We start from the raw sequence: 16,541 nt of genomic DNA on the forward strand, positions 1-16,541 counted from the left end.
TATACGAAAACAATGGATCGTGGATCACCACATCAAAAACTAATGATGTATTGTATGGTGACTAACATACATAATAAAATTAAAAAATAAAAATAAGTGCAAATTATTTTACTTTTCTTTTTTTATATTTTTTTTAATTAATTTATTTTTTTTTACTTTTATTATGTTATGTTAGTCACCATACAATACATCATTAGTTTTTGATGTGGTGATCCATGATCCATTGTTTTCACATAACACCCAGTGCTCCATGCAGTATGTGCCCTCCTTAATACCTATCACTGGGCTAACCCATTCCCCCACCCCCTCCCCTCTAAAACCCTCAGTTTGTTTCCTAGAGTCCATGGTCTCTCATGGTTCATCTCTCCCTCCAATTTCCACCCCCTTCAGTTTTCCTTTCCTTCTCCTAATGTCTTCATGCTATTCCTTATGTTCCACAAATAAGTGAAACCATATGATAATTGACTTTCTCTGCTGGACTTATTTCACTTAGTATAATCTCCTCCAGTCCCAACATGTTGATGTAAAAGTTGGGTATTCATCTTTTCATATATGTTTTATTTTTTTTTTAAGATTTTATTTATTTATTTGACAGAAAGATAGAGAGTACAAGTAGGCAGAGAGGCAGGCAGAGGGAGAGGGAGAAGCAGGCTCTCCGCTGAGCAGGGAGCCCGATGTGGGACTCGATCCCAGGACCCTGGGATCATGACCTAAGCCAAAGGCAGCCGCTTAACCGACTGAGCCACCCAGGCGCCCCTTCATATATGTTTTAAAGAGAAAAAGTGTAAGACAGAGACCTCCACCTGTGGTCCTTACCGGGATCCCTCAAGCTGGACCACGCTGTGCCCGAAGCTCCTTGCGTTGTCTTGGAAGATCGTTGCTTTTTCAGTCTCCAGGTTGAACCCATCACTTAGTAAGACCAAGGCTAAAGGAAGGAGAAGGGCTGAGGGTCAGGCAGGGTTAAGAAGATAAAGCAGCTTGCCCTCCTGCTCCATGCATCCACCTGCTGAAATTCACCCTAACCCAGCATGGAAATGTCTGCCTCGCAGGTCCAGCTCTGTTAGCCTGAGGCAGAGATTAGCACACTTTTTCTATAAAGGGCCAGATAATATTTTAGGTTTTGTGGTCCAAAAAAACAAGAGAGAAAATGCATTTCCACAAATTTTTCAATAAGGAAATAGAAAACATAATAATTGAGTACCAATAAGGGGCGCCTGGCTGGCTCAGTCAGTAGAGCCTGTGAGCCTTGATCTCGGGTTTGTGGGTTCAAGCCCTATGTTGTGTGTAGAGATTGCTTAATAAAATCCTTTTAAAAAATTTATTAATGAGACAAATGGAATTCTTTGGGGAAGATAACCTCACTTCACTGGGATTCAAAGTTAGATTCCCTATCATGAATTGATTCTAAATGCTCATTTGAGGGGCACCTGAGTGGCTCAGTGGGATGAGCAACCGACTCTTGATCTCAGTTCAGGCCTTGATCTCAGGGTCCTGAGTTCAAGCCCCACATTGAGCTCAATGCTGGGTGTGGAGCCTACTTTAAAAAAATTAAAAATAAAAATAAATAAATATCTGAGACCTATGGCTTACAGGTCATACAAAAACAAGTGGGAGGAAGCCTCCCCCAATGCCTACAAGGCATAGTTTGCTGATTCCTGGCCTAAGGACCCCCAAAGTAGGGTGCATTCAGCCAGTCTCTGAACTCCACCCTCTGCTCCCACCCTGCTGATTTGCCCAACAATCAAGTTCCTAAAGACTCTCAATTAGGCAATTTCTTTCCTATGCAATTCCCAAGCACTTTTTTCCTTCTTTTTTTTTTTAAGATTTTATTTATTTATTTATTTGACAGAGGAAGATAGCGAGAGCAGGAACACAAGCAGAGGGAGTGGAAGAGGAAGAAGCAGGCTTCCCGCCAAGCAGGGAGCCTGATGTGAGACTCGATCCCAGGACCCTGGGATCGTGAACTGAGCCGAAGGCAGACACTTAACAACTGAGCCACCAGACGCCCCCTTTTTTTCCCTTCTTTGGTTCATTCTCCACAAAGCATAGGCATAAAAGGAAACAAAATTGAATCATTTTGGTCATTCAACAAACATTTACACCTGGATCCTTGGAAAATAGAACTCTGGGCAAAGTGAAGGTGATAAGATGGAATTGAAGAAGAAACACTCAGAATCCAATATGTGTTGTGCACCTTGGGCATACCATTCCACCTCTCTCGAGCCTCAGTTTCCTAATCTGTAAAGTGAAGGGGCCAGCCAAACCCCATTGCAAAGTCTATGAATTTAATTATTCATCCAAGCTTCTCTGGGCATTCCATCTTGGTCTGGTTCTAATCTCTGCTTCATTTTGAATCCCTTATCCTTCTCCAAATCCCCTTCATCTTCCCCCAGGCTAGATATTCTGTGCCCTCTCTCTCCACTCAGACTCAAAATATCCCTTCCTCACCTTGAGGGCCCCCCTCCAAGTCCCTGGTGTACCTGTTAACAGAAGGATTCTGTGAGTCATAGCTGGAGGGAGCAGGAACTGTGGGGCTGCATGCACCACTGAACCACTTCAAGGAAGCCACCAAAGACAGGAAGGACCGAAAAGGAGAAGTTGGTGACAGAAATCTGTTAGCGATTCAAAGGAAGAGGGCGGGGGCTCAGTGAGCATGCAAGCCCTGCTTGACCTTCTTGGGGCTACAAGCAGCCTGTGCTCCCTTCCTCACCAGACTCTTGGCTCAAATCATCAAGATCATTGTCCCAGGGGTGCCTGAGTGGCTCAGTCGTTAAGTGTTTGCCTTCAGCTCAGGTCATGATCCCAGGGTCCTGCGATCGAGCCCCACATGGGGCTCCCTGCTCTGCGGGGAGCCTGCTTCTCCCTCTCCCACTCCCTCTGCTTGTGTTCCCTCTTTCACTGTGTCTCTCTCTGTCAAATAAATAAATAAAATCGTTTAAAAAAAAAAAAGATCATTTTCCCAAATGATGTGGGAAACAAAGGCAGAAGAAAAAATTATTAAATTTCCTTACTACCTACAGCCCATTGACAAGTCCTTGAAACATGCAGAGTGACCTTCCTCTAGGGACTCAGCTGCCTCGATGTTAATACTATGCTAAGGACAAAAGGCAATCCTAGCCTGACAAACACCCCCCCCCCCAAGATCCTGTAAGTCTACTTTAACGTATAAAACTTCCTTTGGAAACTTCCTTTATCTCTAAAACCCCCAAGATACGTTTTGGCAATCATCCCCCAAGCATATGGCCCACCAATACACATCTGAAGGGTCTCATGACTAAGGTTTTATTAGATAGTAATAAATGACCTTTTCCCAACAATAGCTAGCTCTGTCAAGGTCCTGGAAACCTTGCTTCCAAAATTCCTTAGAGACTTATGCTATCCCTAACCCCTTCCCAACTTGAGAGTATAAAATGGACCACTCCTCATGACCCCATTGCAGTTCTTTCTGCCCATGGGTCCTGTCCCCGTGCTTTAATAAAATCACCTTACTGCACCAAAGATGTCTCAAGAATTCTTTCTTAGCCTTCTGCTTCAAACCCTAACATCTTTCCTACATCACCAAAGGTGTTCTTTTTTTAAAAGCCCACCTGCTTCTAGGGTTGGCCAAGGATTATGAAAAGCAAGCTAAATAGACTTAGGGCCTGCTTCCTGGACCATGTGTCTAAACATTAATACAGACCAAGTATGTGTGGGAGGTCACACTGTTTCTCCCTGAAAGCACACTTTGCAAAATGTCCTTGCCTCATGCCCAAGGAAACAAGGAGTACCCTTCAGCCAGTGCTGTCTTCCTTTTGTAGCCATCAGAAAGGACAATTCAGGTACAGAGAAACCCAGTGCTTTTTGAATATTATTTTGCTTTAAAAAAAAAAAACTAATGAATTGTTGAACACTACATCAAAAACTAATGATGTACTTACTATATGTTGGCTAACTGAACATAATAAAAAAAAAAAATTTTTTTTAAGCCTCAAACCCTTTGTCCAGGAGTTTTCACTTCCAGAAATTTATCCCAAGAAAGAGTTGAGAAGTACAGTCAAAAATGATGTATGTACAAGCTTGTTCATTGTGGCATTGTTTTTATAATGAAAAACAAGAAACAGCCTAAATACCCAACAACAGAGGGATGGTTGAATGATGCCTCACTCTATGATATATCCTTGCATTCCATCATGTCTACTCACTTCTAAATCTGTTTTCAAAGACATGGGATCATAATTTCATGTGTTAACCTTCAAGACAAAACTGTCAGTTATTTTATCAGCAAAACTGGGTTTATTCAGGAATAGTAGAAATTACAATTTGAGACTTACAAGCTATGGCAAAACCAGAGGCAAGTTCCAAAAACAAAGGACAGGAAAGCTCTTTTACAGAGGAAAGGAGGGAGTTGGGAGGGGCTGTTATAAACAAAAAGTCCATTGGAGTAAACTGGGAGTGCCAAGTGTAGTGCCTTTTCATTGCTGAATTGGGACAGTCTCTCATTGGCAGGCTGTTGGTTGGCAAGGAGAAAATCTTTTTTCCTCGTGCTGATGGAAAAAAATATAAAGTACTGGAGGCACGTACTGCATGGAGCACTGGGTGTTATACAAAAACAATGGATCGTGGATCACCACATCAAAAACTAATGATGTATTGTATGGTGACTAACATAACATAATAATACATACATACATACATACATACATACATACATACATACATAAATAAAGTATAGCTGTCTTCCTATTGTGAATGTAGGTCTTTTCCTGTCGGGGTCTGCAACTGACCATGAGCAGGAGGGTGTGAAAGCTCCCCTTCCTGGCCTCCTGGCTCCATTTTAAGTGAGCTTTCCTTTATTCAGTCACACACAAATACATAGAATACCAAACTGTACCTTGTATGTGACTGCTAATGTGATTCCCCAAGCCAGTGATTTTTTCACTCTATCTCTAACACATTTTCTCTTGCCCCTAGTCCTACCTTCTTAATAGAGCAAATGAATGTTGGTCCTCTGAAAAAAATCCATAAAAATTCTATACATTTTTAATAAAATTGCTTATTTAAAAATATGTGTGTGTAAGAAAACCAAAATGTTAATAGTGGTTATCTTTGGATGGTTGGATTATGGATTTGTTCCAGTCATTTATTGCTACATAACAAACCACTCCAAATTTTAGTGACTTATTGTGTCATGGTCTTGTGGATTGTCCAGTTTCAGCAGTTCTCATTAAGGAATCTCACATGATCACAGTCAGATCATGACTAAGACTAAAGTCATCCAAGGCTCAGTTGGGCTTGACTTTCAAAATTGGTCACTCACATGGCCAGCAGTTGGTGCAGGTGGGGGCTCAGTTGGGACTGTTGACTGAAGTACCTCCATGTGGCCTCTCTAGGTTCCTTGGGCTTCTCACGGCATAGTGATTAGATTCCAAGAGTAAGTGTTCTAAAAACAATAATCAAAAGTGTCCAGTCTCATAAGATTACTATTTGAAAACTGCCACAGGGTCTCTTCCACCATATTCTTTTGGTCAAGCAGTCACAGAGCTCATCCACATCCAAGGAGAGGGGACATAGATCCCACTTCTGAGTGGGAATTGTATCAAAGAATTGTGGTCTATTTTAATCAGCCAAGGATGATTTTAATTTTCTTCTATATTTTTTGTTTTTAAAACTTTTATACAAAAAAAAATAATGGCTTTTATAATCAGAAAGAAAAGAAAAACACCAATAAATAATTTTTTTTAAAAAGTGCCTATACATGTTAGCAGGAAAAGGGGCTGAGGAAAGAGGAATAAGGCCATAGGCCCTGGATGAGGGGGGAAATCAGAGGGAGAGATGAACCATGAGAGACTATGGACTCTGGGAAACAAACTGAGGGTTTCAGAGGGGAAGGGGGTGTGGGGATGGGTTAGACCAGTGACGGGTATTAAGGAGGGCACGTACTGCATGGAGCACTGGATGTTATATGAAAACAATGAATTGTGGATCACCACATCAAAAACTAATGATGTATTATATGGTGACTAACATAACATAATAAAATAAAATTTAAAAAAAGATACCAATCAGGGTGTGGAGGAATAATTTCATGAATATGCTTGGTTTGTTTGGTAAAAGCTTTCACACTCTGACCACCACAGGATGCTGCTATAGCTCAGACATCAGGGCCTATTTTTGCCCTGATCAGTGGCCAAGGGCCCACTATCTATAAAGACATGGCTAAAATTTCAGAATGTCTATCCAACCCACAGAGCCTTTCTCATTTACTCAGCAATGGGTGTGCACCTGACCAGGTGACCACAGGTGGACACCTGTCTATAGGGCCCCAGCAATTTCCTCTCATCCATTCCTCAGCCCCACTCCTGATAAAATCTTAGCTTGGGTTCCACTGTAAATGGACCCTGAGACAAGGATCCAAGTGCAAGTAATTTATTTGGGAGGTGATACAGAAAATACTGGTGCAGACATGGAAACAGGAAAGAGCTCCTAAAAAATATGTGATGAAAAAGTTACCACTATAGACAATTGGAGCTCGATACCCTGAGGAACTCTGGAAGCCAGTGTAAAACATGCCTCAGAGTTATCCACCTGAGGGACAAGGGGGTCTAGATTCTTACCCACAATTCAAATCAGCTATTAGTTGAGGGGTGCTCTCTGGAGTAGCCTTAATTCTCTGGTTCTCCCAACCTGCCTGCACCAGGCAGAGAAGGCTCCAGAGGCAGAAAGAACCCTCAGGCAAGCACTTACAGGCAATGACAGCTAGAAATCTGGCCAGCTTGCATGAGAATGTTAAATATTGATGGCATATGAGTGCAGAAACTACAATGTCTGATACAGATACTCACATGTTTTTTCATAGAACTTATCATTACATGAAATTACATTATATATTTATTTAGTTTTTTTACTGTCTAACCCCCAACTAGAGCATATAAGCTCCCTGAGACAGAGATTCTTGTGTGTCTTGATCATCACTCTATTTCCAGTGCACAGAACAGTGGCTGGCTCATAATAAAGATTCATAATAAAAATTAATTGAGGGGCACCTGGGTGGCTCAGTCTTTAAGCATCTGCCTTCCGCTCAGGCCATGATCCCAGGGTCCTCGGATCGAGCCCCGCATCTGGCTCCCTGCTCAGAGTGGGGCCTGCTTCTCCCCCTCCCACTTCCCCTGCTTGTGTACCCTTTCTCGCTATGTCTCTCTCTGTCACATAAATAAATAAAATCTTTTTTAAAAATTAAAATAAAAAAATTAATTGTGGCCGATGTCAAAGAGGCTACTGCCTATGTTCTCCTCTAAGATTCTGATGGATTCCTGTCTCACATTGAGGTCTTTTATCCATTTTAGTTTATCTTTGTGTATGGTGTTAGAGAATGGTTGAGTTTCATTCTTCTGCATGTGGATGTCCAATTTTCCCAGCACCATTTATTGAAGAGACATTTTTCCATTGCATATTTTTTCCTGCTTTGTCGAAGATTATTTGGCCATAGAGTTGAGGGTCCATATCTGGGCTCTCTATTCTGTTCCATTGATCTATATGTCTGGGGGTTTTGTTTTGTTTTGTTTTGTTTTTTATTATTTTTTTAATTTTTTAAATTTTATTATGTTATGTTAGTCACCATACAATACATCATTAGTTTTTGATTTGGTGATCCAGGATCCATTGTTTTCGTATAACACCCAGTGCTCTATGCAGTACCTGCCGTTCTTAATACCCATCACCGGGCTAACCAATCCCCCCTCCCCCCTCCCCTCTAAAACCCTGTTTGTTTCTCAGAGTCCATAGTCTCTCATGGTTCATCTCTCCCTCCAATTCCCACCCCCCCATTTTTCCCTTCCTTCTCCTAATGTCCTCCATGCTATTCCTTATGTTCCACAAATAAGTGAAACCATATGATAATTGGCTTTCTCTGCTTGACTTATTTCTCTTAGCATAATCTCCTCCAATCCCATCCATGTTGATGTAAAAGTTGGGTATTCATCCTTTCTGATGGCTGAGTACTATTCCATTGTATATATGGACCACATCTTCTTTATCCATTCATCTGTTGAAGGGCATCTCGGCTCTTTCCACAGTTTGGCTATTGCGGACGTTGCTCCTATGAACATTGGGGTGCATATGGCCCTTCTTTTCACTACATATGTGTCTTTGGGATAAATACCCAGGACTATAATTGCTGGGTCAAAAGGTAGCTCCATTTTTAATTTTTTGAGGAACGTCCACATTGTTTTCTAAAGTGGTTTCCAACAGTGTAAGAGGGTTCCCCTTTCTGCACAACCTCTCCAACATTTGTTGTTTCTTTTCCTGTCCATTTTTGCCATTCTAACTGGTGTAAGGTGGTATCTCAGTGTGGTTTTGATTTGAATTTCCCTAATGGCTAATGATGATGAACATTTTTTCATGTGTCTGTTAGCCATTTGTATGTCTTCTTCAGAGAAGTGTCTTTTCATGTCTTCTGCCCATTTTTTGACTTGATTATTTGTTTTTGGGGTGTTGAGTTTGAGAAGTTCTTTATAGATCTTGGATACCAGCCCTTTACCTGTAATGTCATTTGCAAATATCTTCTCCCATTCTGTGGGTTGCCTCTTTGTTTTGTTGACTGTTTCCTTTGCTGTGCAGAAGCTTTTTATCTTGATGAAGTCACAAAAGTTCATTTTTGCTTTTGTTTCACTAGCTTTTGGAGATGTATCTTTTTTTTAAAAGATTTTTATTTATTGGGGCGCCTGGGTGGCTCAGATGGTTAAGCGTCTGCCTTCGGCTCAGGTCATGGTCCCAGCGTCCTGGGATCGAGCCCCGCATCGGGCTCCCTGCTCCTTGGGAGCCTGCTTCTCCCTCTGCCTCTCTCTCTCTGTGTCTCTCATGAATAAATAAATAAAATCTTAAAAAAAAAGATTTTTATTTATTTACTTGTCAGAGAGAGAGAGAGCACAAGCAGGGGGAGCAGCAGAGGGAGAGGGAGAAGCAGGCTCCTCACTGAGCAAGGAGCCTGATGTGGGACTTGATCCCAGGACCCTGGGATCATGACCTGAGCCAAAGACATATGCCTAATGACTGAGCCAGCCAGGCGTCCCTCAGAGATGTATCTTGAAAGAAGTTGCTGTGGCCAATGTCAAAGAGGTTACTGCCTATGTTCTCCTCTAGGATTTTGATGGATTCCTGTCTTACATTGAGGTCTTTTATCCATTTTGAGGTTTATCTTTGTGTGTAGTGTTAGAGAATGGTCGAGTTTCATTCTTCTGCATGTGGCTGTCCAATTTTCCCAGCACCATTTATTGAAGAGACTGTCTTTTTTCCATTGCATATTTTTTCCTGCTTTGTTGAAGATTATTTGACCATAGAGTTGAGGGTCCATATCTGGGTTCTCTCTTCTGTTCCATTGGTCTATATGTCTGTTTTTGTGCCAGTACCATGCTGTCTTGGTGATCACTGCTTTGTAATATAGCTTGAAATCGGGCAACGTGATGCCCCTGGCTTTGTTTTTCTTTTCAACATCTCCTTGGCGATTTGGGGTCTTTTCTGATTCCATACAAACCTTCGGATTGTTTGTTCCAGCACTTTGAAAAATGTCATTGGAATTTTGATCGGGATGGCATTCAAGATACATCTCCAAAGGCTAGTGAAACAAAAGAAAATGAACTTTTGCGACTTCATCAAGATAAAAAGCTTCTGCACAGCAAAGGAAATAGTCAACAAAACAAAGAGGCAACCCACAGAATGGGAGAAGATATTTGCAAATGACACTACAGATAAAGGGCAGGATCCAAGATCTATAAAGAACTTCTCAAACTCAACACCCAAAAAACAAATAATCAAGTCAAAAAATGGACAGAAGACATGAACAGACACTTCTCCAAAGAAAACATACAAATGGCTAAGAGACACATGAAAAAAATGTTTATCATCATTCATCAGGGAAATTCAAATCAAAACCACACTGAGATACCACCTTACACCAGTTAGAATGGCAAAAATGGACAGGGAAAGAAACAACAAATGTTGGAGAGGTTGTGCAGAAAGGAGAACCCTCTTACACTGTTGGTGGAATGCAACTTGGTACAGCCACTTTGGAAAATAGTATGGAGGTGCCTCAGAAAATTAAAAATAGAGCTACCTTTTGACCCAGCAATTGTAGTCCTGGGTATTTACCCCAAAGACACAGATGTAGTGAAAAGAAGGGCCATATGCTCCCCAATATTCATAGCAGCAATGTCCGCAATAGCCAAACTGTGGAAAGAGCTGAGATGCCCTTCAACAGATGAATGGATAAAGAAGATGTGGTCCATATATACAATGGAATATTACTCAGCCATCAGAAAGGATGAATACCCAACTTTTACATCAACATGGATGGGACTGGAGGAGATTATGCTAAGTGAATTAAGTCAAGCAGAGAAAGTCAATTATCATACGGTTTCACTTATTTGTGGAACGTAAGGAATAGCATGAAGGACATTAGGAGAAGGAAGGGAAAAATGAAGTGGGGAAATCAGAAGGAGAGATGAACCATGAGAGACTATGGACTCTGAGAAAAAATCTGAGGGTTTTAGAAGAGAGGGGTTGGGTGGATGGGTTTGCCCAGTGGTGGGTATTAAGGAGGACAGGTACTGCGTGGAGCACTGGGTGTTACACAAAAACAATGAATTGTGGATCACCACATTAAAAACTAATGATGTATTGTATGGTGACTAACATAACATAATAAAATTAAATTAAAAAGAAAAGTTAGTTGTGGGGATGGAAGGTGGTGATGATTGCACAGCATCATGGGTATTGCTTAACTGTATATGTACAAATGGTTAAGATGGCAAAGTTTATGTTATGTGTATTTTGCCACAATTTAAACCTTTAAGTGTGCTTCTAGAATGTCTGGAACACTCTTAATCTGTGCTCTATGATAACTATTTGCTACGTCTTTTTCTTCATTGTGATAATCATTCCTCTGAACTTACCATAGAGCTGAGATTCTGTGAGACCCAACTTCAGTGAAAGAATATTGAGTTTTATAAAAATATTAGATTTAAATTCACTCCTTAAAAAGATCTCTTTCTTCATGTCTAAAACTTTGAGGAAATACTGAAAAAGCTAGAATGATACAAGAGGGTTGTCCTAGGCTATTGGCCTGGTTCCCAGAAACTTAGTCATCAAGCCCTCTGAATGGCAAATCTGTACCAAGGAGCAGTATAGCCTCTGTATTTGAATTTGGAAAGGGACAAAACTCTTATAAAAGGTGAAGGAATTCAACACAAGAATACTTTCTTTAGTTTCTCTTGATACAGGAAATATGATTCCTACTCCTACCAACTGCTATGCAAAATACTTTATATTACATTAAGAATATCCATATAGGGGTGCTTGGGTGGCTCAGTCATTAAGCATCTGCCTTCAGCTCAGGTCATGATCCCAGGGTCCTGGGATCAAGCTCCGCATAGGGCTCCCTGCTCCGCGGGAAGCCTGCTTCTCCCTCTCCCACTCCCCCTGCTTGTGTTCCCTCTCTTGCTGTGTCTCTCTCTGTCAAATAAATAAATAAAACCTTTAAAAAAAAAAAAGGTGTGGTCCATACATACAATGGAATATTACTCAGCCATCAGAAAGGACGAATACCCAACTTTTACATCAACATGGATGGGACTGGAGGAGATTATGCTAAGTGAAATAAGTCAAGCAGACAAAGCCAATTATCATATGGTTTCACTTATTTGTGGAACATAAGGAATAGCATGAAGGACATTAGGAGAAGGAAGGGAAAAATGAAGGGGGGAAATTGGAGACGGAGACGAACCATGAGAGACTATGGACTCTGAGAAACAAACTGAGGGTTTTAGAGGGGAGGGTGATGGGGGGATGGGTTAGCCCAGTGATGGGTATTAAGGAAGACACATACTGCATGGAGCACTGGGTGTTATATGAAAACAATAAATTGTGGATCACCATATCAAAAACTAATGATGTATTGTATGGTGACTAATAAAAGATAATAAAATAAAATTTAAAAAAAAAGATCTCAGTAAAGGTGAATACATGCAATTATAAACACTAGTGTTATTGTAACAAGGTTGTGTTATGATTTTTTTGGTTTTCTATATGATTTAAGAGATTAATGCACTTTGTAAACTAAAAACTAATATTACTATAGCTTTGGCTGTATGTCACATTTTGTTTTCTACATATTTTAAGAAACTAAATGCATATTTTTAAACAACTGTTAGCCTATGTTTTTGGTCACACAATGTATAAAGATGTAATTTTGTGATATAAGTAAGCAAAATGGCATGCTGATGGAGCTGTATGGGAGCAGAGTTAGTATAATATTGAAGCAGAAGCTATAAATTCAAATTAGAGTGTTATAACTTTAGGATGTTAAATGTAATCACCATGGGAACCAAAAGAAACTAACTATACAATATTCACAAATGAAAATGAGAATGGAATTAAAATGTTTCACTGCAAAAAAAAAAAATCAACTAAACACACACACAAAAAAAATGTAATGCAGAAAGTGAAGGGTATAAAAGTTTTAAGACCTAAAGAAAATAAATAGCAACATGTCAGAAGTAAGTCCCTCCTTATCAGTAATTACTTTGAATGTAAATGGATTACCCTCTCTACAAAAGACAAGGAATGGCAGAATGAATTTTAAAAACAAGCCAACTATATGCTGTGTGCTTTCCATAAGAGACTCACTTTAAGTAGAAAGACACAAACCAATGGAAAGTAAGCTGATGGAGGGGCAACTGGGTGGCTCAGTCGTTAAGTGTCTGCCTTTGGCTCGGGTCATGATCCTGGGGTTCTGGGGTCAAGCCCCACATCGGGCTTCCTGCTCAGCAGGAAACCTGCTTCTCCCTCTCCCACTCCCCCTGCTTGTGTTCCCTCTCTCGCTGCGTCTCTCTCTGTCAAATAAATAAATAAAAACCTTAAAAAAAAATAAGTAAGCAATTAAGTAAGCAGATGGAAAAAGATACTTGCAAATAGTAACCAGAAAAGAGCAAGGGTAGCTATATTACCATCAGACAAAATTTTTTTGAAGACTTTATTTATTTATTTGAGAGAGAGAGCATAAGCAGGGGAACAGAAGGCAGAGGTAGAGGGAGAAGTAGGCTTCCCGCTGAACAAGGAGGCTGATGTGGGGGCTCAAACCCAGGACACTGGGATAATGACCTGAGCCAAAAGCAGATGCTTAACCGACTGAGCCACTCAGGCACCCCCCCATCAGACAAAATTTTTTAAAAATTTTTGAGAGAGAGCACGCATATGCACATTCATGAGCAGGGGGTGGGGAGAGGGAGAGAATCTTAAGCAGACTCCTCGGTGAGCACAGAGCCCAGCTAGGGGCTCAATCTCACAACCCTGAGATCATGACCTGAGCCGAAATCAAGAGTTGGACATTTAACCCAAATGAGCCACTCAAGTGCCCCAGACAAATTAAATTTTAAATCAAAAAGTTTACACAAGGGACAAAGATTATATATACACAAGGGACAATTATATATGAATAAAAGTTTCAATACAACAAGAAAATATAGCAATTATAAACATTTACACACCTAATAACAGGCCATCAGTATATATGAAACAAAAGTTGACAGAATTTAAGGGATAAATAGACCATCCTATAATAATAGTTGGAGACTTCAATACTCTATTCTCAATAATGGATAGAATAACCAGACAGAAGATAAGTAAGGACATAGAGGACCTGAACAACACAATAAGCCAACTAGATCTAAGAGACATATACAGAACACATTACCCCACAATAACAGAATACACATTCTTCTCAAGTCCATATGGGATGTTCTCTAAGACAGAACTTATGTTAGGCAACAAATTAAGTCTCAATAGATTTTTTTTTTAAGTAAGCTCTATGCCTAACGTGAGGCTTAAACTCACAACCTTGAGATCAATGGTTGCATGCTCTACTGACTGAGCCAGCCAGGTGCCCCAAGTCTCAGTACATTTTTAAAAGATAGATGTTATACAAAGTATCTTTTCCAACCACAATAAAATAAAGTTAGAATCAACAATGGAAGGAAAACTGGAAAATTCACAGATTTGTGAAGATTAAGGAACATACTCTTTTTTTAAAAGATTTTATTTATTTATTTGACAGGGAGAGAGGGAGAACAAGCAGGGGGAGCAGCAGAGGGAGAGGGAGAAGCAGGCTCTCCGCTGTGCAGGGAGCCCAATGTAGGGCTAGATCCGACAACCCTGGGATCATGACCTGATCCAAAGGCAGACACTTAACCAACTGAACCACCCAGGCACCCCTAAGCAACATATTCTTAAAGAACTAATGGGCCAAAGAAGAAATTACAAGGGAAATTTTAAAATATTTAGAGATGAATGAAGCAAAACCACAACATATCAAAACTTAAAATGGGATGCAGTGAAAGCAGTGCTAAGGGAAAATTTATAGTCATAAACACATTAAAATAAAAGGAAGATCTCAAATCGGCATCCTAATTAACAATTTAAAAAACTAGAAATTCAGATGGATTTTCCATCCAGACTATGGATTTCTGTATCAATAACAGGTTTTGCTGCAGTAACAAACAATACCAAAATCTCAGTGCCTAATATAATAGAAGTTTATTTCTTATTTGTCCAAAATTTACTACAGGAAAGAGAAACTCTCCCAAGAAGTTATCTTCCATGTGTTATCTCAGAAATCTAGGCACGGAAGTGGAATTGTCTCCTGTACCTGAAAACAAAAGAAAAAATTAGTGATCAGTAGTGATGGCTATCATAGAATCCTATGAAATCTTCAAAACTTGAAAAATTTGAGTGAACCAGTGTTCTTAACACCAAATAATCCTAAATAGAAAATAAAGCATATTGCTGGGGGATTCAAAAGTAAACATAACCACCTTTTTTTTAAATTTTTATTGTTATGTTAATCACCATACATTACATCATTAGTTTTTGATGTAGTGTTCCATGATTCATTGTTTGTGCATAACACCCAGTGCTCCATGCAGAATGTGCCCTCTTTAATACCCATCACCAGGCTAACCAATCCTCCCACCCCCCTCCCCTCTAGAACCCTCAGTTTGTTTTTCAGAGTCCATCGTCTCTCATGGTTCATCTCCCCCACCGATTTCCCCCCCTTCATTCTTCCCCTCCTGCTATCTTCTTTTTTTTTTTTTTTTCTTAACATATATTGCTCAAACATATATTTGTTTCAGAGGTACAGGTCTGTGATTCAACAGTCTTGCACACTTCACAGTGCTCACCATAGCACATACCCTCCCCAATGTCTATCACCCAGCCACCCCATCCCTCCCACCCCACCCCCCACTCCAGCAACCCTCAGTTTGTCTCCTGAGATTAAGAATTCCTCATATCAGTGAGGTCATATGATACATGTCTTTCTCTGATTGACTTATTTCGCTCAGCATAACACCCTCCAGTTCCATCCACATCGTTGCAAATGGCAAGATCTCATTCCTTTTGATGGCTGCATAATATTCCATTGTATATATATACCACATCTTCTTTATCCATTCATCTGTCGATGGACATCTTGGCTTTTTCCAGTTTGGCTATTGTGGACATGGCTGCTATAAACATCAGGGTGCACGTACCCCTTTGGATCCCTACATTCGTATCTTTGGGGTAATTACCCAGTAGTGCAATTGCTGGATCATATGGTAGCTCTATTTTCAACTTTTTGAGGAACCTCCATACTGTTTTCCAGAGTGGTTGCACCAGCTTGCATTCCCACCAACAGTGGAGGAGGGTTCCCCTTTCTCCGCATCCCCGCCAACATCTGTCGTTTCCTGACTTGTTAATTTTAGCCATTCTGACTGGTGTGAGGTGGTATCTCATTGAGGTTTTGATTTGGATTTCCCTGATGCCAAGCGATTAAACATAACCACCATTTGCCTAGCACTTTACAAGTCACTTTCACAGACATAATCTCTTCTGATACTCATGCTGAAACTACAAGTTAGATGCTATTATCAATTAAAATAATTGGCATTTCTCTTGGACAAGTGTTTTTATTTTTAATATGGATTATTATTACTAGCCTTTCCTGTGACTTAAGAAATCTCCAAAGTTAGAAAAAAACTTTTTTACTGATATATTCTCAAATATTTGTTTTACTTACATTATTTAATTTCTGACTTTCTGCAAAATTGTCTTAATTATTTTTTATTTTTTATTTTGGATGTATGTGGTGTGAAATAGGGAGTCCAATTTCATTTTTGTCCATATGAACAAATAAGTTCCCAGTTCCATTTATTGAAAAGATATTTTTTTAAAGATTTTATTTATTTGACAGAGAGAGACACAGGGAGAGAGGGAACACAAGCAGAGAGAGTGGGAGAGGGAGAAGCAGGCTTCCCACAGAGCAGGGAGCCTGATGCGGGGCTCGATCCCAGGACCCTGGGACCATGACCTGAGCTGAAGGCAGACGCTTAACGACTGAGCCACCCAGGCACCCCTATTGAAAAGGTTTTAAAATAAGCTTTTAGAAGTAAAATTTCCTTCTGTACTTGTCTGGGTTTTTTTCTTTATTTTTTTTAACCATTCATCTATTCTCTATCCAAGTCAATATAAAGCAA

The 16,541-nt window shown here is 40.1% G+C and overlaps 1 protein-coding gene across 5 annotated transcripts in view; it reads right to left on the reverse strand.

The window, feature by feature from the left end:
- Positions 1-2,586, reverse strand: part of ITGAM (integrin subunit alpha M) — a 55,527-nt gene extending 52,941 nt beyond the window's left edge. For 4 of the 5 annotated variants that reach the window (XM_034988799.1, XM_034988796.1, XM_034988797.1 and 1 more), the window contains exons 1-2: positions 2,481-2,586; positions 817-925 (exon numbers count right to left, since the gene is read on the reverse strand). In XM_034988799.1, coding sequence (XP_034844690.1) covers positions 817-925; positions 2,481-2,508 — 137 coding nt within the window. In that variant the 5' untranslated portion in view covers positions 2,509-2,586. The remainder of the gene's footprint in view (positions 1-816; positions 926-2,480) is intronic. The other variant, XM_034988798.1, reaches the window with a different exon arrangement.
- Between the last annotated feature and the right edge of the window lie 13,955 nt (positions 2,587-16,541).

This window comes from Mirounga leonina, unplaced genomic scaffold (genome assembly GCF_011800145.1).
Source record: "Mirounga leonina isolate KUSES-001 unplaced genomic scaffold, KU_Mleo_1.0 Mir_454, whole genome shotgun sequence".
In the NCBI taxonomy this organism is placed as follows: domain Eukaryota; kingdom Metazoa; phylum Chordata; class Mammalia; order Carnivora; family Phocidae; genus Mirounga; species Mirounga leonina.